The 24,003-nt window shown below is 39.2% G+C and overlaps 2 protein-coding genes across 2 annotated transcripts; both read right to left on the reverse strand.

Moving 5' to 3' along the window:
* Positions 1 to 1,972: 1,972 nt before the first annotated feature.
* Positions 1,973 to 3,745, reverse strand: LOC128867392 (piggyBac transposable element-derived protein 4-like). Its single transcript, XM_054108995.1, has one exon. The coding sequence runs from the start codon at positions 3,743 to 3,745 to the stop codon at positions 1,973 to 1,975; it is 1,773 nt and encodes a 590-aa protein (XP_053964970.1).
* Positions 3,746 to 21,858: 18,113 nt separating this feature from the next.
* Positions 21,859 to 23,658, reverse strand: LOC128868069 (E3 SUMO-protein ligase ZBED1-like). The gene is made up of 3 exons (XM_054110200.1): positions 23,637 to 23,658; positions 22,626 to 23,579; positions 21,859 to 22,559 (listed from the first exon to the last, which is right to left on the reverse strand). Exons 1-3 carry the CDS (start codon positions 23,656 to 23,658, stop codon positions 21,859 to 21,861), a joined length of 1,677 nt encoding a protein of 558 aa, XP_053966175.1.
* Between the last annotated feature and the right edge of the window lie 345 nt (positions 23,659 to 24,003).

Consider the following 24,003-nt stretch of genomic DNA (forward strand, 5'->3'; position numbering starts at 1 on the left):
CTTGATCTCGGACTATTGTCATCTTGCAACGTTTCAGCCAGATCAGGAACTGGAAAGATTGACCCCTTTGAGTACGCTTCTAAATACTCCTTACACCACGACTGGGCTACAGATCGCCTATAAGTTGGTCTAAAGCTGATGTCGTTTATGGACAAATTGTTCTTGACAACACTTAGACAGTGCGTTAACAAGTTAGCTGTCGCGGTCATGGTTACAAAATTCCCCAGCCCGTCTGTATTTAGAAATCTATAGTCATGTATTGTTGTATCCAAAAGTCGGACTGATGTGCATAGCCTTATTATACTCGCAGCTTGTTCACATTGGTATTGCGGAGAGTTATATTCGGGTTCCACACCATTCCAGCAAACTAGCATTGCAGATATTTTCTGCGTTGTGTCGTTGTAGACGGTATTTTCAACACTGTCATTCACTTTTGCTAGTGAGGCTGGATATTGCAAGGCTGGGGACACCGATCCCCAGTTAAAGCCTGACACCACTGACTCCGAAGCATTCTTTGATCCAGATCTGATCAGCACTGTCCAAATAGTTCACCTTGTTTTCTTTTCCTATCTGGTTTCACTAAAGTATGTTTTGCATACTTGAATGTTGACACCAGTATGTTTGTTTGTCTGCATATATGATTTCACATCATCCATAAATGCAAAGTGCTGATGCACAAAGTCATCCAAAACTGCGGCATCCCGCCCTTCGGACTCCCATTTTCTATTAATTATTGCAACGATCCCAGCTAACAGATTTTCCATGTGATATTGCCCCGCCTTGTTTAGGCTACATTGATAAAAATAAAACGACTCACCAAAGGAGGACTTCCCTGAGTGTCCGTAACTGAGTGGTGCTCTAAAGCGCATTCTCCTCAACTTAACAACCTTATCGGAGTTATACCGATATGGGAAGTCAACCTTAAATAGTTGACGCGCCAAATCGCCTCCGCGTCCAATTGTGTACGTGTCGGAAAAGGTCTTCCGAGTCACTCCGTCGGCCAACTGCTCTAACCTTCTGAGCCCTGGCTTCGTTTTGTTAGTATACGAGTCAGGGTTATTATCCGATATTAAATTCTCAAGTCCGGGTTGTTCGTCTTCTCTTCGGATCCGCGAATATCTGTTCCGTCTTGGATACGTTGTGGCGCTTCTTCTTCTCGTCTTCCTCTATCTGTGTTCTCGCTCCTTCTACCACCTTCTCCACTGCCTTCGCCGCCGCATCCTCCGACCTTTTTGCGGATCGCATTGACGCCAGATCGTCCAGCACTGTAATTACTCCGCCCATGATTGCCCCCGGCACTCCCCCACTCAGATACCTGCTCCAGCTGTCGCCGCAGGCATCATTATGTGGTCTCTGATAAAAGCTAAAAAAGCGTTCGGTTCAGGGTCGGGATGCATCATTGGTGAAAACTTCATTCATTGAAAATCACCGTCGGATATCTTATAATATGAATCCATTACGTATATATATCTGCGTAATGTCGATTGTTGGTGATAATTCATGAATGGCGTATGACACCAGTGATGCGGAAATGTTGCGGGAAGAATCCTAAATATGTTGCGGGAATGTTGCGTGGAAAATACTGAATATGTTGCGAGAATGTTGCGGGAAGAATCTTAACCCGGCGAGCGTAAGGTTAATATTTATTACATTGAGCGTAAGCTGGGTGTAACAAACCCATATATTGAGCTAGATATTTTAATGTGTTCATAATATTTTTATATGTTTTTATTTACTAGTACAATTATGTAATAACCCAAGAACTGATTGGGAAGGAAAAATAAAGCAAACAAATATTTTTAAATCTTTATTTATGAAATTAACAAAAATATTTTCTTTCATTTAAACAAAGTGTAACACTTAGTATTATAATTTTATAAAAAAAAGAAACTAAAAAAAAACAAAACGAATAGCTTTTACTTCTAGCTTATAAAATTAGGAAACATATGAGATCAAAACTTTTACTATATAGTTATTCAGAGTTCTCGTAATCATCTTCAGTTTGAGCGCAATCTTGACACGTGAAAACAGCATGTTCCATACATAAATAGCGATTGCATTTATAACAAGTGTGTTTAGTCTTGCGATCTTTTTTAGTAGGGCATATTTGACATCTCCTGATAGGCTTAGGAACTTTATTTGGAGGTCGTTGTGAGTGTGAGGGTTCATCCACTTGGTCCAGAATTCGTTTGCGAAGCTCTCGGGGTAAATGCTGATTTTCCTTTCTGTTTTGTAAATGTTCTGAAACCAATCCAATACCCAGGTCTCTAAGAAAATTTCGGCGTGACAAATTGCTACTATTATTGGACTTGTAAACTATTATGCTATTTATACCAGCCATGTTCAAAACTGCATAGAAAATCACCATTGGCCAGCGCTTTGTATTTCGCGAAACATCGTAGTTGGTGCACAGCTCATCTACAACATCAACGCCTCCCTTGGTCTGATTATAAAAAATAATCATTTCTGGTTTTTGTGTGCCATTAGTATCAGCAACAACGCTATCATCGTGATGTAATGTTGACATCAACAAAACAACCTTGTTTTTTTTTGGCACATGGGACAATAAAGATATATCCTTTTGAAATCCAAACACTGTGCTGGGGATCTCTCGGTTACGCGTTTGGAGCATCTGACTTGGAATCTCGGGCTTATTTTTTCGAACAGTGCCTGTGCTTGTCAAACGATGTTCTTTCAATAAGTGTAACATCAACGGATAACTGGTAAACCAGTTATCAAAGGTGACATTGCGATTGGTTTTGGAAATTGGAGCCACAAGTCTGTCCACAACATCATAAGCTTTGTTACTGAGAGCGTAAGGGCCTGTTGGTTGTTTTCCTGGGTAAATTTCAAGATTGATGACGTAAAACGACTTTGCATCAACCAAGGCATATATTTTCAAGCCATATTTGTTTGGCTTATTGGGCATATACTGGCGAAAACTGCAACGGCCTCGAAACGATGGAAGTTGTTCATCTATAGTTGTATACTCAGATGGTGTATAAACAATTTGGCAATTTGCTACGAACTTCTCGAAAAAAGAACGAATGGCAGCCAAATTATCAGTAGCTTTTCTTTCGCTCCGAGTATTCTTATCATCAAACCGTAAACAGTTTTGAATAAATTGAAATCTCTTCAAAGTCATCGTTGTCCTAAAAATCTCAACCCCTGATCCATCACTTATCCACAGATCCTTCAAATTCAGCTTATTTGCTTTGAACTGTCCTGCAAGATACAAGAGACCGATAAAAGCCTTTAATTCTGACGATGACAAGTCTGCCATGATATATTTCTTTACGTGACTATTTTCACAAGCAGTTCTCTTCAGATTTATTTGACTATTTGTATGTAACAATATTTCTTGCAAAATCTCATCAGTAAGAAAGAGTTTCCAACATTCAACAGCTGTCTTTGCATTTTTGCCAATATCTTTTACGCCCTGCCTTTCCCTTATAATGTTTTCTGATCTCGTACGCACGTTAGACCTTTCTGGTACACTAAACCACTTTGTACCATTCTTTCCAGTAAAATATGGTCTGTTATCATTGCTTTCACGTTCTTCAGATCCCTCAGCTTCGTTTTCTTCCTCATTCGGTAATCCTACCTCTTGTTCCGAATCACTTTCAGAGCTTCTTTGGCCAACATTATCAATTTCGAAGTCACTACCAGAATCATCACAAGAATCATCCTGATCAGCTGCTTCGAAAACCCTCACTAATCTTCTTTGGGTTTCTTCGTATGACATATTAATTATTTAGCTGAAAAAAAAAAATAAAAACTAAAATATAACGAATATAAAACAAAAAGTATTTACTCGAATTTGTAACACGAAGCGTAAGGTGGGTGAAACTTACCCGGCCGCAACTTTGACAACATCTAAACACCTCGCCAGTCGGCGGTCAACTGCGGCATGAAACACAACGAATGCCTACCTCCCCCCGCGCAGCTACTCAGACGCACAACTTATTTTGACGTACGGAATAGAAAATATCAAACGGTTTATTACAGGCTGGGTGAATTTCACCCAACCTTACGCTCGCCGGGTTAAATATGTTGCGGGAATAATCCTAAATATGTTGCGGGAAGAATCCTTGATTATTGCGGGAAAGTTGCAAAAAATCCAGAGCAAAATGAAACTCTGATGCTTCAGCTTTGAAGCTACAATTTTTACTGAATTTTATTACAAAACTATTCCCTTTATATACACAATTATTCACAAAACCTACTTATGTTAACAGAAAATTATATTGAATAATATGAGTTGAAAAAACATAAAGTATTTTTAAACTAATACTCAACATACCGCCGCCCTTGAACTATCTCAATAAGTTCAATATAGAAATTTACAAATTATAGCAAAGAACAATATGAAAAGCTTGATAACATTTATGATGAATTAGTAGTTTCTTCGTGAAACAAGTCTTCTTTCGTTGGTAAAGGGCAGAGCTTTATTATGGGCCGAACTAATTCGCCATGCGGTGTTTTCAGCGTAACCACTCTCACGCGTCCATCGGCGCCAGGGTGGCATTTAATAACACGTGCCAGCGTCCACTTCGTCGGAGGGGTAGGCTCGTTGAAGACTGCAACTACATCACCTTCTTCGAGGTTGCGTGAAGGGCGAAGCCACTTGGTACGACGTTGCAAGCTGACGAGATATTCGTCTCTCCAACGGCGCCAGAAATGCTGTCTCATGGCAGAGATCGCTTGCCACCGCTGACGCAGATTTCCACGGAGCCCTTGACCCTCAGGCTCCGGGATAGATTTAAGCGGTTCACCGACAATGAAATGACCAGGCGTAAGTACCTCTACATCACCAGCGGCTGCAGAATTGTCACAGAGTGGGCGGGAGTTGACGCAGGCTTCTACTTCTGTCAGCAGCGTGTTGAACTCTTCGTAGGACAGAAGAATTTCGCTCATAACACGTTTCAGATGATATTTGACTCTCTTTATGCCAATCTCCCAGTACCCCCCCATATGAGGCGCGGACGGAGGGTTGAAACGCCATTCGATGTTAGAGTCTACAAAAAACGAATGGAGTTTGGTATCAGCCATACACCTTTCAAACGCAATTCGAAGCTCCTTCTCGGCCCCGACGAAATTCGTCCCATTGTCAGAAGAAAGGACCTTGCAAAAACCTCTGCGGCTTACAAATCTTTTAAAGGCATTGAGAAAGCTCGATGTTGATAGATCTCCGACAAACTCTAAATGCATCGCCCCGGTGCACATGCAAATAAAAACGCAAATATAACCCTTGGTGGCCTTCGCTCCTCTCCCATGAGTGAACTTGTAAGAGTATGGTCCAGCAAAATCGACAGCAGCGTGGATGAAACAGCGTGCGTAGGTGGTTCGGATCGCAGGTAAATCCCCCATTGATTGTGCGGCGAGATTGCGGTTGAGACAGGTGCACCTTACGCATTTGCGATATGTGCTACGAATTAGGCTGCGGGCGCCAATAACCCAATATCGACGTTGCAGGATGGTTTGCATGATGCGAGGTCCAGCGTGTAACGTGAATTCGTGAATATCGTGAATGATCAGTTTCGCAAGTGGGCAGTTTTTTGGCTACAAAGAGAAATTTCATTAGAAAAATACAGGAATTGTGTATACCTGATCAAGCGCAGTTCAGCTTCGGATATCTCTTGACAGTAGGGAGGACCGACCCGTTTAGTAGCGTTGATTCGTGTCTTAACTCGAGCGTTGACGAAAAACCTTAACACGTAAGCAATGATGCGGCGCAGCTTGGAATACGATGAATATCTCATCAATACAGGCAGGGTTGTTGTTTTAAGTGGTGCTACCTTAGTCTTCGACGAGATCAGAACGACAGTAATACTGCCGTCGTTGTGTAATGTGCGCGCGTACATTACGGCAGCGTAAGCGCGCTCGGAAGCGTCAGCGAAAATATGTAGCTCAGTGAACGACTCACCTGCTCCTGTGCCAAACCAGCGACTTATCTTTAAACTTGATAGCAGTAGCAATTCCGAGCGATGTTGTCGCCACTGTGCTGCGATGCAGTCTGGAATAACGTCATCCCAACCGACACTCATACGCCAGATCTCCTGAAACCACATCTTTGATCTTATGGTCGCTGGAGCGAGTAGGCCCAGTGGGTCGAAAAGCGTGCTAGCATCAGACAAGAAATTTCTCTTCGTTAAAATAGTGGGTGGTTGATTCAGATTAACTGAGAACGTGAAGTAGTCCTCCTCTGTATTCCATATAAGGCCCAAGGCATGGACATCTTTACTATCGACTAGGTAGTGTGATATATTTTCTGATGCATTCGAAACATTCTCAAAAAGCTCCGCACAATTAGACGCCCATTTTCGAAGTTCAAAACCCCCTTCCTTCAGTATTTCGGAGACGTTTCGTTGTAAACATAGCAGCTCTTCTTTAGAAGGCGCACCAGTGAGGAGATCATCCATGTAAAAGTCCTTATGGATGACGGCAGCAGCCTTCTCACAAATGTGTGATAAATATTTTACGGTTTGTTGCAGCGATTTAACGGCTAAGTAGGACGCAGCGGCAACGCCATAAGTAACGCGCAACATGCGATAATCCTTTATGGGTAACGTCGGGTCACGACGCCAGACAATGCGTTGTAGATCGAGGTTTTTCGTGGACATGCATATTTGGCGGTACATTTTCGCGATGTCCGCGGTTACTGCGTGGCGATGCCTTCTGAAACATGTTAAAATAGAATATAAATCAGGTTGCAATTGGGGACCAACAAATAATGCATCGTTCAACGAATTCCCGGTGGTGGTTTTGGCGGACGCATTGAGCACGACTCTCAATTTAGTCGTGACACTTGACTCTTTTATAACGGGGTGATGCGGCATATAGAACGTTTGATCCGTTGGCGGTGGTGCAAGTTCCATGTGCTTCATGTCGATTAGTTCTTGCGTGAACTCATTGTAGCGTTGGCGTAGGTCGTCAGCTCGCGCAAGTCTTTTTTCGATGCTTAGTAGACTTCGAACAGCATAACTTCGTGATTCTCCCAAGGGTACGTCAGATTTCAGCGGCAGTTCTACTATGAATTGACCGTCAGGTGACCATCTGTGCGTTTTTTCGAAAAACTCTTCACAATAGCGTTCTTCGTAAGTGAGGTGGGCCTTTTTCGGTGCTTCTTCTAACTCCCAAAGTCTAGTGAGTGCTCGATCTAAATGAACTTCACAATGCAAAGACTGTAAGCCGAGCAAAGTGGATTCGGACCCAACTACATTTCCAAACAACGTCCAACCGAAAACCGTTCGTTGAGCCATGGGCGTACCGGGTGGACCCTTACGAATCTCCGAGCAGAGGAGCTGTCCCATGACGTCCATTCCGACCAAGATATCGATACACCCGGGTTTCATGAAGTGCTGATCGGCTAAAAATAGATCTTGTATGTGCGGCCACGCCGAAACCTTCAAGGGTTGAGTTGGCAAATCGGTTGTGATTTTAGGCAGAATCAATGCGTCAACAGTAAAGCATAGATCTGAAAAATGAGATGATAATGAAAGTAATACTTCACCTTTAGAGCGTATCCCTTGGGAGGAACCAATTCCAGAAATTAATATTGCGGACCCTCTTCGCGGTAATCCCAAGCGTTGTACACATGACTCGGTTACGAAGGAAGCATGCGAACCAGAATCAAACAACAAGCGAGCGGGTTGCCAATGACCAGATCAATCGCGTACCTTGACTAAGGCGGTCGCCAACAGCACAGTTCTCTCTCTTGGACAAAGCTGGTTGGGATTGGCATTCAAATGTGAAGACGTACAGGCAGCAGCAGTGTTTGTGGAAGGACCGTTAGCGGATGAAACGGTTACGTTCGTTTGATGCATGACGTCTGCGGCGGGGGAGAAAGGCCTAAGACAGGCGCTGTTGACGAAATGAGCAACGGTTGTAGCGTTAGTTGTAGCGGCAGCATTATGCAACAGCGTGTGATGGCGTTGATGGCAAATCCTGCATGCAGATGTGCTGTTACACTTTGCTTTATAATGGCCTGAACTTAAGCAGTTCATGCACACGCGCGATTCTCTCACATATTTCGACTTACCGTTTGCGTCAAGGTCCCGAAATTTTTCACAACTGTATATTTTGTGTGGCCCGTTACAAAATGTACAGCCCGTGCTGTCCTGATCTTGCACTGCGTGAAACACATTCGTAGACTTACTGTTGGAAGTAAACTTATTACTTCGTGATCGTTACCTTTTGTTAACACACAGTTGGAAACCAAATAAAAAGCTTCTAGAGAGTTCTTTTAATACAAGAATATAAAATGATGTTTATTCAACGAAAGTCAAAAAGCAAGTCATTACAGCAATAGAAAATTAGTGTTGTATGTTGTTTTAACAAAACCAAAAAACAGAGTTGCATGAATATGTGAGTTGAAAACAGAGTTGCATTTTCAACACTCCTCCTCAATGAACATATTCAAGCAATAAAATATTTCATTTCAATTTAAACCTAACATTTTTACAAACTTTTCATGAGTAGGTTTAGGTAAGAACGTCTGCAATCATATTGCTGGTGTTACAATAAGTTAATTCAATTTCAGCAGCTTCATATACGTTTCTTATAAAGTGATATCTGATATCAATATGTTTTGTTCTGGAATGATATACTGGGTTCTTCACCAGATTCATCGCACTCAAGTTATCTCCATGCACGGTCATAACTTTAGGACAATTAAGCTCCATTTCATTCAGCAATTGTTTTAAATAAATGGCTTCTTTAACGACACATGTTAAAGCCATATATTCGGCTTCAGTACTGCTAAGTGCTACCGTCGACTGTTTCTTCGATTCGTAAGAAAAAACTGCCCCAGCCAAAATTATAGCGTACCCTGTATACGACTTACGATCACTTACATCGCCGCCCCAATCTGCATCCACAAAGCATTCAATTGGTTTTCCTGTTTGGTAATATTTCAGTCGTTTATCTTGCGTTGTGTTTAAGTACCTCAGTATACGTTTCGCTGCCGCTAAATGTTCTGCATGTGGGTTGGTATTTCTTTGAGCAAGCTTACACGCCGAGTGTAAAATATCTGGTCGCGTGCACACTGCTATATACATTAGCGATCCAATGAGTGATTGGTATTTTACCTGATCAACCTTCTTGCATTTTTCGTTATTGCAATCAACTCTATGTCCAGGATCCAAAGGTACAGAAATTGGTCGACAATCCTGCATATCATGTTCACGTAGTAATTTTCTTTTATGCCCCTTTTGAGTTACAAATATAGCTCCAGTTGTGCCTTCTCTTTCAACCTCCATGCTCAAGAAGTGTTGGACTTGACCCTTATCCACCACCTCAAATCGTTTTGCTATCATACTCTTCACTCGTTGCATATGATTTAAGTCAGAGCATGCGATCAGCAAATCATCCACATACACTGCAATTATGTTAATTTGCCCATTATGATTATTAACATATACACACGGTTCGCTCTCACATTGTTTAAAACCGATTTGCTTTAAAACTGAATCTAGTTTTATGTTCCAATTTCGTCCCGACTGTTTAAGCCCATACAAGGCTTTCTTTAATTTCAAACAATGATTTGGGTATCGTTTATTTATAAACATCTCTGGTTGTGACATAAAAATATCTTCGTCTAACTCGCTATTTAAATACGCGGTCGATACGTCCATTTGGTGTAGATGTAGCCTATATTCTGCCGCAATAGCAAATATCATTCTGATTGTACTATAGCGAACCACAGGAGAAAACGTTTCAGTGTAGTTCACGCCATAAACTTGCGAACAACCCTTCGCTACCAATCTAGCTTTAAAACGCTCTATGTCACCTTCTTTATTTCGCTTTATAGAAAATACCCATTTATTACGCACTAATTTTTGTCCGGCGGGAAGCTCTACAAGTTCCCATGTTTTGTTTTTCATTAGTGACTCATATTCGTTTTGCATAGCATCATACCAATATTCTGACAATTCACTTGCCATTGCTTCGTTTACAGTATCAGGTATTTTGACATCTTCCTTTTGCATAAGACTCAAATAATTATATGCCTTTCTTGGCCTACCAACACTACCTGTACGTATCATTCTAGGCTCTACTGCATCTTCTTCTGCCGATTCAAAATCATCATCGCTTCTGTCTGAATATGTAACAACAGGAGCGATTTCAATAACATTCTCTTGTTCGATATTATTATGTACGTTGACATCTGGTTGCGCATTATTTGAAATTTCAATATTAACTTCATTAACATTATTATCTACGCTCGCCATACTATTTTCATTTGTATGTGCTATCTCATAGTTTTGCTTATATGCATTTTGTTTCTCTATAAAATACACATCTCTGCGTACAATTAAGCGATTCGATTTGCGATCATACAATCTGTAGGCTTTTGCCGTATCTGAGTAACCTACCATGGTATACTCCTTACCTCTTGGTTTGAACTTACCGCGTTGACATTTATCGAGTGCAACTGCATATGATCCAAATGCGCGTAAGTGTACTACTGTTGGCTTTCTACCAAACCATGCTTCGTATGGTGTCACAGTTCCCAATGATTTTGTTGGTGCACGATTTCTCAAATAAGCTGCCGTCGCCACTGCCTCTGCCCATAGTGACTCCCCAACATTTGCACTAAGCAACATGCATCTCGCCATCTCGATAAGCGTTCGGTTTAACCTCTCTGCTACGCCGTTTTGTTGTGGCGTATATGGTACTGTCAATTGCCGCAATATACCATTCGCTTTTAAAAACTCATCAAAACGTTTGTTTATAAATTCAGTCCCATTATCGCTTCTTAGGACTTTCAATTTTTTACCTGTCTGGTACTCTACCATCGCCTTATATTCTTTGAACTTATCAAAGACCTCACCTTTATGTTTAATAAAGTATACTACAACGTATCGAGTTTTATCATCAGTAAATGTTAAAAAGTATTTTGCACCGCCAATTGATGCTACACTTATAGGGCCACATACATCGGTATGGACGACTCCTAGCACATCTGCTGCTGTATTTTCTGAACTGCTATACGGACGCTGACTGCATTTGCTAGACATGCACAAAGCACATTTAACATCTGCTGGTATGTTTACATTGAGTCCACGCACCATTTGTTTACTGCTTAGCTCTCTCAAACTTGTGAAATTCAAGTGCTCGAAGCGCTCATACCATTTTATTACGTCATCAGATGATTTCCTCGCAAAATATAATTGATTTTTATTTGTTTTAAATAAATAAAGATCACTGACCTGTTTAGCACTTATAATTTTCGCCCCGTGCTTATCCATGATTGTTGCATTGTTTTCCTTGAATTGTACTATGTAACCACCCTTAACTGCCTTTGACACGGACACAAAGTTGCATTGTAAATCTGCTACATATAAAACGTCGACAAGTGTGACGTCAGACTCTTTTGTTTGTATTCGTACAACTCCTCTGCCTGTTGCTGCCATTTTATTTTGACCAGCTAACATAATCGTTTCGTTGCAAACTTCGAACTTATCGAACATGTTGCGTTGACAACACAAATGAGATGAAGCGCCGCTGTCGATGCACCAAGCATCTGTATGCAAAATTCTGTCTGTAGCAAATAAACCATTTTTCTTTGCGTTTTGTTGTGATGAATTTTCGCGTTCTTTTTCTTTGCACTGAGCAGCAAGTGACCTTTTTTGCCGCAGCTGTAGCATTTGAAATTCGACCGTTTGTTTTTGTCATTGCTTTTGACTACTGCACTTGTTCTTTCGTATGTTTTTGTATTTGTAGACAACTTTTTTTGTGACTTTGCCATTTCTTGCGCTACGAATGCTTGCGCGTTACCTTCAACATATTCTGAATTGCATGCTTTACGCCGTTCGCCCTCTTCAATTAATTTTATTTTTACTGCATTGAGTTTAGGAAGCTCATCACGAGATTCTAAAGCTACCACTAAACTTTCGTAGGATTTTGGGCGACTTGCAAGTAGCATTATAACGAACAAATCGTCTTGGAAGCCTACGCCAATCCCTGCTAACTTTTCCGCAATTCAGATAAACTTGCAAATGTATTGCTGGACACACTCACCGTCTGCCATTCGCATTGAAAGTAATTGCTTGAACAAAGTGACTTTTCGCACCGGCCCTTTCGGTCTATGCACTTCTTCTAGACTTTTCCATGCTTCACTCGCTGTTTTGCTATTTTTTTACATAGCCAATTTGCATGGGCGTAATACTTAAAATTATAGTTGCTTTTGCCTTGTCATTTTTTGCTTTCCACAAGAGCACATCACTTTCTTTGGCACCTTCATCTGGACATGGAGTTTCTCCGAACGTAACAGACCATAAATCCTGATGCACGAGCACACTTTGTATTTGCAGGCTCCATGATTCATAATTAGATTTGTCTAATTTTTCAATGTTGAACAACGAACTCATGGTGGCACAATTACTTCGCACTTCGTAATACATAATTCGTAATACACAATTACTTTGATTTGGTTGCCAGGAATTTGCACCTGGGCCCATAACCTGTTGGAAGTAAACTTATTACTTCGTGATCGTTACCTTTTGTTAACACACAGTTGGAAACCAAATAAAAAGCTTCTAGAGAGTTCTTTTAATACAAGAATATAAAATGATGTTTATTCAACGAAAGTCAAAAAGCAAGTCATTACAGCAATAGAAAATTAGTGTTGTATGTTGTTTTAACAAAACCAAAAAACAGAGTTGCATGAATATGTGAGTTGATAACAGAGTTGCATTTTCAACACTTACACACCGACGCGGTTTTACCCTTAGCTGGCAATAATACCGTTGACGATGATAGCATTGATAGAGAACGACATCTAACTTCTAAAACGTGCCCAGCTGTTCGAATGTCGGAGGCTCATCAGTGACGAGTGATAGCTCCCATTGCTTTCGTGTCTCGAAGCCTAATTTATTGACTAGTTCGTACACTAGCCAATCGTCCCAAAATTCCACTGGGCGTCCCAAAGCCTTAAGCTCGCGTATATGTTGCTGGAAAGCGTCGATCACTCCCTTAATTGCGTCAGCGGTATCACTAGCTGCTCTCTTTACGTTGGTCATAGCTCTAAAATGTCCTTCAACTATAACGCACATGACCTTATAACGCGATTTTAGTAGGTCCCAAGCTTCTTCATAATTAACATCACATATTTTAAACCCACTTATGATTTTTAACGCGTCAGCCCTTAAACAACTACGATGATAGTGAAGTTTTTGACCATTCGACAATGCGGCATTACAGTCGACCAAAGCAGAAAATGCGTCAAAGAAACCGATCCACTCAGTGGAATACCCAGAGAATTTAGGCAGCTCCATCTTTGGCAGCCGTATTGCTGCAGACACAGGCGTTGACACGGAAGCGGGTTGCGCTTCGGCACGACACTTCTGTACGCGATTGAAATTTGCTAAAGCCGTAGAGTACCACGTCTCAGCTTGAATTCGCACACTTTCTTCAATATCTACATTTTCACTTCCACACGAAATTTCGACCGTATCTTGAGCGCTATTAAAGCGAGTCCACTGTTCACTGAGCAGTTGCATATAACTTTTTATGCTTTCTGCATCCATTGTAAAGGCATCGTCCACACTCTTAGCCATATACCGCTTAATGGCGTTAAGTGCAGAGTCGCGTGTTTTTACCGAGCTCGACATTTTTTTCTTGTCCTTGTAGATTTGAAGGACGATATTTGCACTGCTATCACGCACAAATCAACGCACCGAAATCTATTGGTAGAAAGACCCAAAAAATGCTAATTAATTGAGATATGCATATAGTACCTGTTTGCACCTTAGCCAAAATCTATTGGTTAAATTCAAAATGTTCGCGGGATTGACTTATCCGGCTCGAAGGACCAAAATGTTGCGGAATTGACTGATCCGGCTCGAAGGACCAAACATGTTGCGGGAATGTTGCGGCAAAAGTCTTATGACAAAAATGATGCGGGAATGTTGCTAAATATGTTGCGGGAATATTGCGTGGAGAATACTGAATATGTTGTGGGAAGAATCCTAAATATGTTGCGGGAATGTTGCGTGGAGAAAACTGAATATGTTGCGGGAATGTTGCGTGGAGAATACTGAATATGTTGCGGGAATGTTGCGGGAAGAATCCTAAATATGTTGCGAGAATGTTGCTTGTAGAATCCTTAATAATATTGCAGGAAGGTTGCTTGGAGCATCCTTGATAATATTGCGGGAGAGTTGCTTGGAGAATCCTTGATTATTGCGGGAAAGTTGCTTGGAGGACCCTTGATTATTGCGGGAAGTTGCTTGGAGAATCCTTGATTATTGCGGGAATCGACCAAAAGTCCTATTTTCAAGAGCAAAATGATATTCTGATGCTTCAGCTTTGAAGCTACAATTTTTACTGAATTTTATTACAAAACTATTCCCTTTATATACACAATTATTTCACAAAACCTACTTATGTTAACAGAAAATTATATTGAATAATATGAGTTGAAAAAACATTAAAGTATTTTAAACGAATACTCAACAATTGGTATATATTACTTACATGTATTACAGCGATGTATAGATATATTTCTTGATTATAACATTATGATGTATAGCTCTCCTTCTCTTTCTCTCTATGTTATATATCTGTATACTCTGTCTTACAACGAAGCTTATGTCTTAGGTATAGAAAATGTATAGCTCTCTTTCTCTCTACGTTGTATCTGTTTTTCTCTCTCGCGTAACGAAATCTCTAAACGTTACATTTTTTCCAATTCACTCTCCATTCTCGCTCAAATATCAGACCGCCGCTAAAAAAGTTTCACTTCAAAAAACATACATACAATTTTAAATTATTTTCAAAATAGGATTTAATTTACGAAAAATCGTTATCTTACCTTTCCTCATCACGAACTGTTTGCTCCAAATCAAGCAAAATAATTATTTGCGACATATTTTCTTTAAGCTTACTCTAGCTTCGAAACAAATGTCATTTGAAATTTGAATAGCACACTTGCGAAAGTTTCATGGCTACAATGGAAACGGAACACTTTTATCATGACCCCAAATAATCGTTTGTGAAAAGACAGAATGAAATTTATCTGTGTAAACGAAAATAAAAACTTTTTCTCACTTCAAGTTTACACAGAAGAAGAATTGATCCCCAGAAGTCCATTTAGTAATATCATATATGATTTGCTGATTAGTATTGTATATGGAGCTTTTTAATTCAAGGCGTGCAGATGGCAGAATAACAGGTAAGCCGGTTCCTCCGAAAACAGGACTATAGATAGTGTTTTTTTTTTCGACACCGCCCTCCTGTCTCGAGTTGGGGAGTTAATTGTTTTAAGTAATCCATGAACACGTTTCTGAGCCTTGTGACGCCTTTGTAATGCTTTTGATTACTGCGCAAGAGTTTTGGTCCCTCGAAGCTACAAAAACTCCAATAAATTCGGAACAAAAATTTAACGTGCGATGTTTTGTTGTCGTACACGGTTGTACGAGTATTGGTGTCAGGTTAAGGTATTGTTATTTATTATTTATTATTTAAATTAATTACAATTAAAATTATAATTAATTAAACATTAGCTGCCAGGGCTATCGGCTTAGAATGTATATAAATTACAGGAAAGATTAAATTAACTTATGAATATGTATGTTTTTACAAAACTCAAATATTAGTTTAATATTTTTTTCTTGTGGGTATGTTAATAGTTCAAAGGGGTTGAGATTGGAAAAGGAAATAGTTCTGGATTTAGCGAGGAGGGGGCAATCTTTGAGAATATGGGGAATAGTTAAGTAAGCATTGAGGCAAAATTTACATGTTGGCTGATATTCCTTATTTAACAAATGAGCGTGTGTTAGATTAGTGTGACCCAATCTAAGGCGAATAAAGCATTTGTTCATGGCTGTTGTTGTAGTGGTTGGGAGTCTGACTGCAGTTCTGTTAGGGTTGTATGACTTGTAAAGGTGAGAATAATTTGCCCATTGTATAGCGCATCGTTCGTATACAGATTTAGAAATTATTTTTGCCACATCTTTCCTCGAAAAAGGCATAAAAGTTACTAATGGGGCTTTTGAAGCTAATTTGGCTGCTTTATCTGCGTGCTCATTTCCTTTAATGCCAGCGTGTCCAGGAATCCATATCAATTTTACTATTTTGTCTAGTTGGATGATGAGCTCTTTTATGGTAGAAATTGGTTCAGATGAGTTGCTTGCTGATTTAGTGGCTTCAAATACTGAAAGACTGTCTGTGCATACAATGAATTTATCTTTTGATGATTTAACTAGAAGCAGAGCAGACAAAATGCCTTGCACTTCTGCGTCAAAAGCCGTTGCAACTGTGGGTAAGATGCCTTGCGCTAGTATTTTACCAATGACGTCAACAACTGCGAAAGATGTACCATGAATTTAGATCCATCAGTGAATAATATTTGCCAGTCTTGCTGTAAAAATGGATCAGTAATTTGCCAGTATAATTGTCTATAGATTACTACGTTAGTGCTTTGTTTCGCATGAAGTGTAAGATCGTTGAGGAAAGATTTGTCTTGCATTAACCACGGGGGGTGCTTCCAGGTAGGAGAAGATAAAGGTGTGATGTTTGATTTAGAAACCACATCAAGTATACAAGTCAGAGCGGATGAGAGTTTCATGCTGCGTTTCCGTCGTTTTAATAAGGTTATCTCTTTGGATAAAATTGAGTTGCTTGTTGAATAGATAACTGGAATTTGACGGCATGTAATGTAATCAATCCGATCTTCAATAGTGAGAAAACCACTTTCCGCCAAAAAATTTTCGATGAGTGATAAATGTGATTTTGCGCAGTTGCCATAAATTGCGAGCCCATAGTCAATTTTTGAAATTAAGGTTAGTTGGGTTATATTGAGGAGGGTATTAGTATGTATCTGGCTTTTGTTAGAGGAAAGGTATTTTATGAGGTTAAGTCTGGCAGCTAGACTACTTCTAAGATAACTACAATGTTCCTTAAAATTATGCTTAGAATCAAAAATTCAACCTAGTATTTTAAGATGATTAATATTTTCTATTGAAAAGTTGTTCATGTTTATTGAGATGGGGTCACAAAAACGTTTCCGACACACGTGTAGATGCCTGCACTTTTCAAGTGAGAGTTTCGCTCCAGAGTTATCCGACCAGTTGATTATCGATGATAAAGCTTCTGTAAAGTGCTTAAGTATATCTTTCAAGTCCCTGCTGTTGCATGTGAGGTATAAATCGTCTGCATAGAAGGATATCAACTTTTGGGCGCGAAGTATTTTGCTGAGGTCGTCGAAAGCAATCAAGAATAATGTTGTTGAAAGGGGAAAGCCCTGCGGTATACCATTAGAAAGTGGATGGATAGAAGACTGTATATTGTTAACTCGGCTACATATGGACCGTGCCGTTAGAAAAGATTTAATGTAATTGTAGGTTTTAGGGTATATTTTGAGTTCAAGTAGCTTATTAAGCACAATGTGTATTCCCACTCTATCGAACGCTTTCTCAAAGTCAATTGACAGTATAGAGAGTAGAGGTGGAGAAATATCGATAGTGGACGCCATCGATAGTGGGTGATAGTTTTTTCGAAACCATCGATAGTGACGATAGTACTATCGATAGTGGATCGATGGTGGATCGATAGTCAAAAAAAAAAACAGTGCAACAGTTGTTTGATTTGATGCTAAAAAGAACCTAATATTTTGTTATATTAGATTATTTTATTAATTTTTTGTTAATAACAAGATAATTTGCTTAGGAATCCTTTTTAAGTTTTCATACATATTTTCATGTACATATATACATATAAAGATTGTTTCATTTAAGAATATTACTTAATCCAAAGATTTTGATTTAAAAATAAAAGAACGTTTATGTTCTCTTCCTTAAGTCGCGTTCTTCTGTCAGAAACAATTTGTCCCGCCTTGCTAAACGCCCTTTCGGACTCGACAGATGTTGCGGGGATGCACAAATATCTTGAAATTAACTTAATCATACATGGAAAGTCCATCTGGTTAACCTGTAATAAAATTTAATGTTAAAAATTAGATGTTGTTTATCAATAATTAATTATTTAATTTCACCTTAATCCATAATAGGGGATCCATATCTTGAGGAGCTAGAGCTCTCTCCAAATACTGCCGCTTGACGATTATGGCATTAGAGCGCGCATTTCCACGTTTATCGTTGGCACGGTGATCTAAGAAATCAAGGAAGGAGTCCTGCGTCTTGGTGCTGAGGTCCAAATCGGCGTTGATGGGGATTTCCTCACTAGTGCAATTCACCAATTCATTTTCCAAAAGTTTTTCTGCTTCCTCAGCATTCACAATTTGCTGAAATCCATCTCTTTTAAACCTCGGATCTATTATTGTTGCTATTCTCGTCACAATTCGTTCCTCGTACGTAGACAGCCGTTTTGAAATGGACTCCAATAATATATTTTTCATTGTCTCTCCTTCCTGAGTTTGCAATTGTGGTGATAGACTTAGTATTTTTCGGTACAGGCCATATTAATTAATTAATAATTGGCGCGTACACTTCTGTTAGGTGTTTGGCCGAGCTCCTCCTCCGGATTTGTGGTGTGCGTTTTGATGTTGTTCCACAAATGGAGGGACCTACAGTTTCAAGCCGACTCCGAACGGCAGATATATATTTTTATGAGGAGCTTTTTCATGGCAGAATTACACTCGGAGGTTTGCCATTGCCTGCCGAGGGGCGACCGCTATTCGAAAAATGTTTTTATTACTTTTGCTTTCACCGAGATTCGAACCAACGACCTCTCTGTGAATTCCGAATGGTAATCACGCACCAACCCATTCGGCTACGGCGGCCGCCATATGTCAAAGGTATAATTAATGAAATTGTCACATACGTTCCGCCACAAATTCTTTCACTAATTTGATGGAAAAATGACAATATTTTTTCAATATCTTTTAGAATATTTATTTCTTCTGCCGTAAATGGAAGAGGTGCATGCTTAGTGGACAGTAGAACCGTTGCAATAGCTTCGTGCGTTGCCAGGATTCGTTGTATCATGTAATAGAAACTGTTCCACCTTGTAGGCATTTCTTGTAAAAGGGTGTAAGCAAATTTATCTTGAACCATTTTGAATTTTTCATTTACTATGGAACTTTTCTTAAAAAATTTCACTATCACCTTACATTTTGTAAATAAAGCCTTAGATGCTTCGTCTTTATCCAATTTGAGTCCATCTTGGACAACCAAATTTAAGGTATGAGCAAAGCATGGAAGATTCCGTATATTTAATAATTCGCACGCTTTTAGCATTGCACTGGCATTGTCTGTAACGATGCAAATAGTTTTTTCGTAAACATTCCAAAAGTTTAGTATTTCTCGCAAGGTGTTTGCAATATTTTGAGCCGAGTGATTAGTTGGGTCAATTAACTTGCGTGTGGCTAACGATGCTGTTTTCATGGTATACTCATGAAGAAAGTGGCATGTTACGGTTATAAAGTTTACATTTGCACTTGAGGTCCACAAGTCGCATGTGACGGCAATATTTGAAATACTCTCCAACATCGCGGACAATTTGACCGAAGTTTCTCGAAACAAATTATGCATCAGCACATCTCTTAATTGCGTTCGACTTGGAAGCTTGTACCTTGGATCCAAGACTTGCGTGTACTTTATAAAGCCTTCATTTTCGATGACACTGTATGGCTGCACATCTTTGGCTATCATCTCGGTTAGGGCTCTGTCAATATCATTCTTTCGCTTACTGTTTGCATCGTAGAATACGGCTCTTTTCAAATACGAGTCCATAGAGCGCATACTGGACCTGCAACTGCTACTTGTAGATGCTGTGTTGTCGTTATCAGCAAGTGTAGCTGTTGTGCTAGAATCCGGTGCGTGGTCTTTTAAATCTGGATGAAATCTTTTTAAATGGTCCCGCAAATTCGAAGTGTTTCCGCTTGTTTTAAATTCTTTTGCGCAGTTTAGGCACTTTGCAAATTTTTTGTCGTCGGACCGCTTAAAATATTTCCAAACTTCAGATATTTTATTTTTGATCTTTTGAGTTTGTTTCTCGGACACAACATCCTTTTCGGAGTCTGAGGAGGTGCAGTCGCAAACCGGAGTAGAGCCGCGACGTTTACCTTGTATTTGACAAAAATTTGGTTAAAATGGCTTAAAAAATACGTCATGATAATTACCTCTCTGAATGAAGCGATCCATTTCTTTGAAATTTATCAACTTTTAAATTTAATCACTTTAAAATTCACAAAGAAAATTTATATTTATAGTATAAGTGCAAACGACGCCACAAATAAATGCGACAAATTGTATTGCAGTGATGTGAAACCAAACTATCGATGAACTATCGGCACTATCGGTAATGCAGCGCCATCGATAGTATGACAGCTCGATAGTGCCAAACCATCGATAGTGACGATAGTGCCATCGATAGTTCTCCACCTCTAATAGAGAGATGGTTTTTAGATGAAAAGTTTTTTGAAATTAAATGATCAATGCAATTGTGGATCCTATAGGACACATTTTTTCAGGATACATTTTTATCAATTTGTTTACGTGCTTCTCATCTGTAATATTCAAATTTATCCAGAAATTATCAGGAAACATGACTCCGGGTTCCTTACAGTATTTAATACTACATCCAGTGTTTAAGTTATAAGTTTTCATTTCATCTGACCAGATCTTGCCTGAATCTAATATGTTATCAGTGTCTTCCCATTTATGAGGCAAAATTAAATTGCCGTCAGTAGTAGTCCCATTGTGCTTGACCCTGAACGGAAACCGAATTGATTAGGAGAAAGTGACTTTGTAGAAGTTAAGAACCAAATAAGCCTTTTGGAAACCATGTTTTCTTGAAGTTTACTGATGCAGGGGAGCAGGGATATAGGGCGATAGGAATCTAGCTGATTAAGATCTTTATTTGGTTTTTTTACTGGGATGACAGTCGCCATTTTAAAGGAGTGGGGAATAACACCCGTATCAAAAATGTTGTTGAAAAGATTAAGAAGACGTTTTTTAAAGACAGTTGGTAAATTAACTAACATTGGGTAGGAAATTTTGTCATGGCCTGGAGTAGTTCCGGTAAATGACTTTAGGCAGCTTTCTAGTTCCGTAAGTAGGAAAGGAGAATCGATCATATTGGATTTGCGATTAGAAATAAAATTTGGAGATTGACTAAGAATTGTGTTTTTAGCTGAACGGAAAGCTGAAGAGAAATTTAAATCGTTAGAAGTAGAGGACCAGTGCTTAGTAAAAGTTTCTGCGATGTCTTTTGGGTCAGTGACTATAGTAGAAGATGATTCCACTAGATGAATAATAGAAGGTCTGTACGTACCAACTAATTTACGAACTTATTAAGCACAATGTGTATTCCCACTCTATCGAACGCTTTCTCAAAGTCAATTGACAGTATAGAGAGTAGAGGTGGAGAAATATCGATAGTGGACGCCATCGATAGTGGGTGATAGTTTTTTCGAAACCATCGATAGTGACGATAGTACTATCGATAGTGGATCGATGGTGGATCGATAGTCAAAAAAAAAAACAGTGCAACAGTTGTTTGATTTGATGCTAAAAAGAACCTAATATTTTGTTATATTAGATTATTTTATTAATTTTTTGTTAATAACAAGATAATTTGCTTAGGAATCCTTTTTAAGTTTTCATACATATTTTCATGTACATATATACATATAAAGATTGTTTCATTTAAGAATATTACTTAATCCAAAGATTTTGATTTAAAAATAAAAGAACGTTTATGTTCTCTTCCTTAAGTCGCGTTCTTCTGTCAGAAACAATTTGTCCCGCCTTGCTAAACGCCCTTTCGGACTCGACAGATGTTGCGGGGATGCACAAATATCTTGAAATTAACTTAATCATACATGGAAAGTCCATCTGGTTAACCTGTAATAAAATTTAATGTTAAAAATTAGATGTTGTTTATCAATAATTAATTATTTAATTTCACCTTAATCCATAATAGGGGATCCATATCTTGAGGAGCTAGAGCTCTCTCCAAATACTGCCGCTTGACGATTATGGCATTAGAGCGCGCATTTCCACGTTTATCGTTGGCACGGTGATCTAAGAAATCAAGGAAGGAGTCCTGCGTCTTGGTGCTGAGGTCCAAATCGGCGTTGATGGGGATTTCCTCACTAGTGCAATTCACCAATTCATTTTCCAAAAGTTTTTCTGCTTCCTCAGCATTCACAATTTGCTGAAATCCATCTCTTTTAAACCTCGGATCTATTATTGTTGCTATTCTCGTCACAATTCGTTCCTCGTACGTAGACAGCCGTTTTGAAATGGACTCCAATAATATATTTTTCATTGTCTCTCCTTCCTGAGTTTGCAATTGTGGTGATAGACTTAGTATTTTTCGGTACAGGCCATATGTCAAAGGTATAATTAATGAAATTGTCACATACGTTCCGCCACAAATTCTTTCACTAATTTGATGGAAAAATGACAATATTTTTTCAATATCTTTTAGAATATTTATTTCTTCTGCCGTAAATGGAAGAGGTGCATGCTTAGTGGACAGTAGAACCGTTGCAATAGCTTCGTGCGTTGCCAGGATTCGTTGTATCATGTAATAGAAACTGTTCCACCTTGTAGGCATTTCTTGTAAAAGGGTGTAAGCAAATTTATCTTGAACCATTTTGAATTTTTCATTTACTATGGAACTTTTCTTAAAAAATTTCACTATCACCTTACATTTTGTAAATAAAGCCTTAGATGCTTCGTCTTTATCCAATTTGAGTCCATCTTGGACAACCAAATTTAAGGTATGAGCAAAGCATGGAAGATTCCGTATATTTAATAATTCGCACGCTTTTAGCATTGCACTGGCATTGTCTGTAACGATGCAAATAGTTTTTTCGTAAACATTCCAAAAGTTTAGTATTTCTCGCAAGGTGTTTGCAATATTTTGAGCCGAGTGATTAGTTGGGTCAATTAACTTGCGTGTGGCTAACGATGCTGTTTTCATGGTATACTCATGAAGAAAGTGGCATGTTACGGTTATAAAGTTTACATTTGCACTTGAGGTCCACAAGTCGCATGTGACGGCAATATTTGAAATACTCTCCAACATCGCGGACAATTTGACCGAAGTTTCTCGAAACAAATTATGCATCAGCACATCTCTTAATTGCGTTCGACTTGGAAGCTTGTACCTTGGATCCAAGACTTGCGTGTACTTTATAAAGCCTTCATTTTCGATGACACTGTATGGCTGCACATCTTTGGCTATCATCTCGGTTAGGGCTCTGTCAATATCATTCTTTCGCTTACTGTTTGCATCGTAGAATACGGCTCTTTTCAAATACGAGTCCATAGAGCGCATACTGGACCTGCAACTGCTACTTGTAGATGCTGTGTTGTCGTTATCAGCAAGTGTAGCTGTTGTGCTAGAATCCGGTGCGTGGTCTTTTAAATCTGGATGAAATCTTTTTAAATGGTCCCGCAAATTCGAAGTGTTTCCGCTTGTTTTATATTCTTTTGCGCAGTTTAGGCACTTTGCAAATTTTTTGTCGTCGGACCGCTTAAAATATTTCCAAACTTCAGATATTTTATTTTTGATCTTTTGAGTTTGTTTCTCGGACACAACATCCTTTTCGGAGTCTGAGGAGGTGCAGTCGCAAACCGGAGTAGAGCCGCGACGTTTACCTTGTATTTGACAAAAATTTGGTTAAAATGGCTTAAAAAATACGTCATGATAATTACCTCTCTGAATGAAGCGATCCATTTCTTTGAAATTTATCAACTTTTAAATTTAATCACTTTAAAATTCACAAAGAAAATTTATATTTATAGTATAAGTGCAAACGACGCCACAAATAAATGCGGCAAATTGTATTGCAGTGATGTGAAACCAAACTATCGATGAACTATCGGCACTATCGGTAATGCAGCGCCATCGATAGTATGACAGCTCGATAGTGCCAAACCATCGATAGTGACGATAGTGCCATCGATAGTTCTCCACCTCTAATAGAGAGATGGTTTTTAGATGAAAAGTTTTTTGAAATTAAATGATCAATGCAATTGTGGATCCTATAGGACAAATTTTTTCAGGATACATTTTTATCAA

This window comes from Anastrepha ludens, chromosome 2, assembly GCF_028408465.1.
Source record: "Anastrepha ludens isolate Willacy chromosome 2, idAnaLude1.1, whole genome shotgun sequence".
Classification (NCBI taxonomy): Eukaryota; Metazoa; Arthropoda; class Insecta; order Diptera; family Tephritidae; genus Anastrepha; species Anastrepha ludens.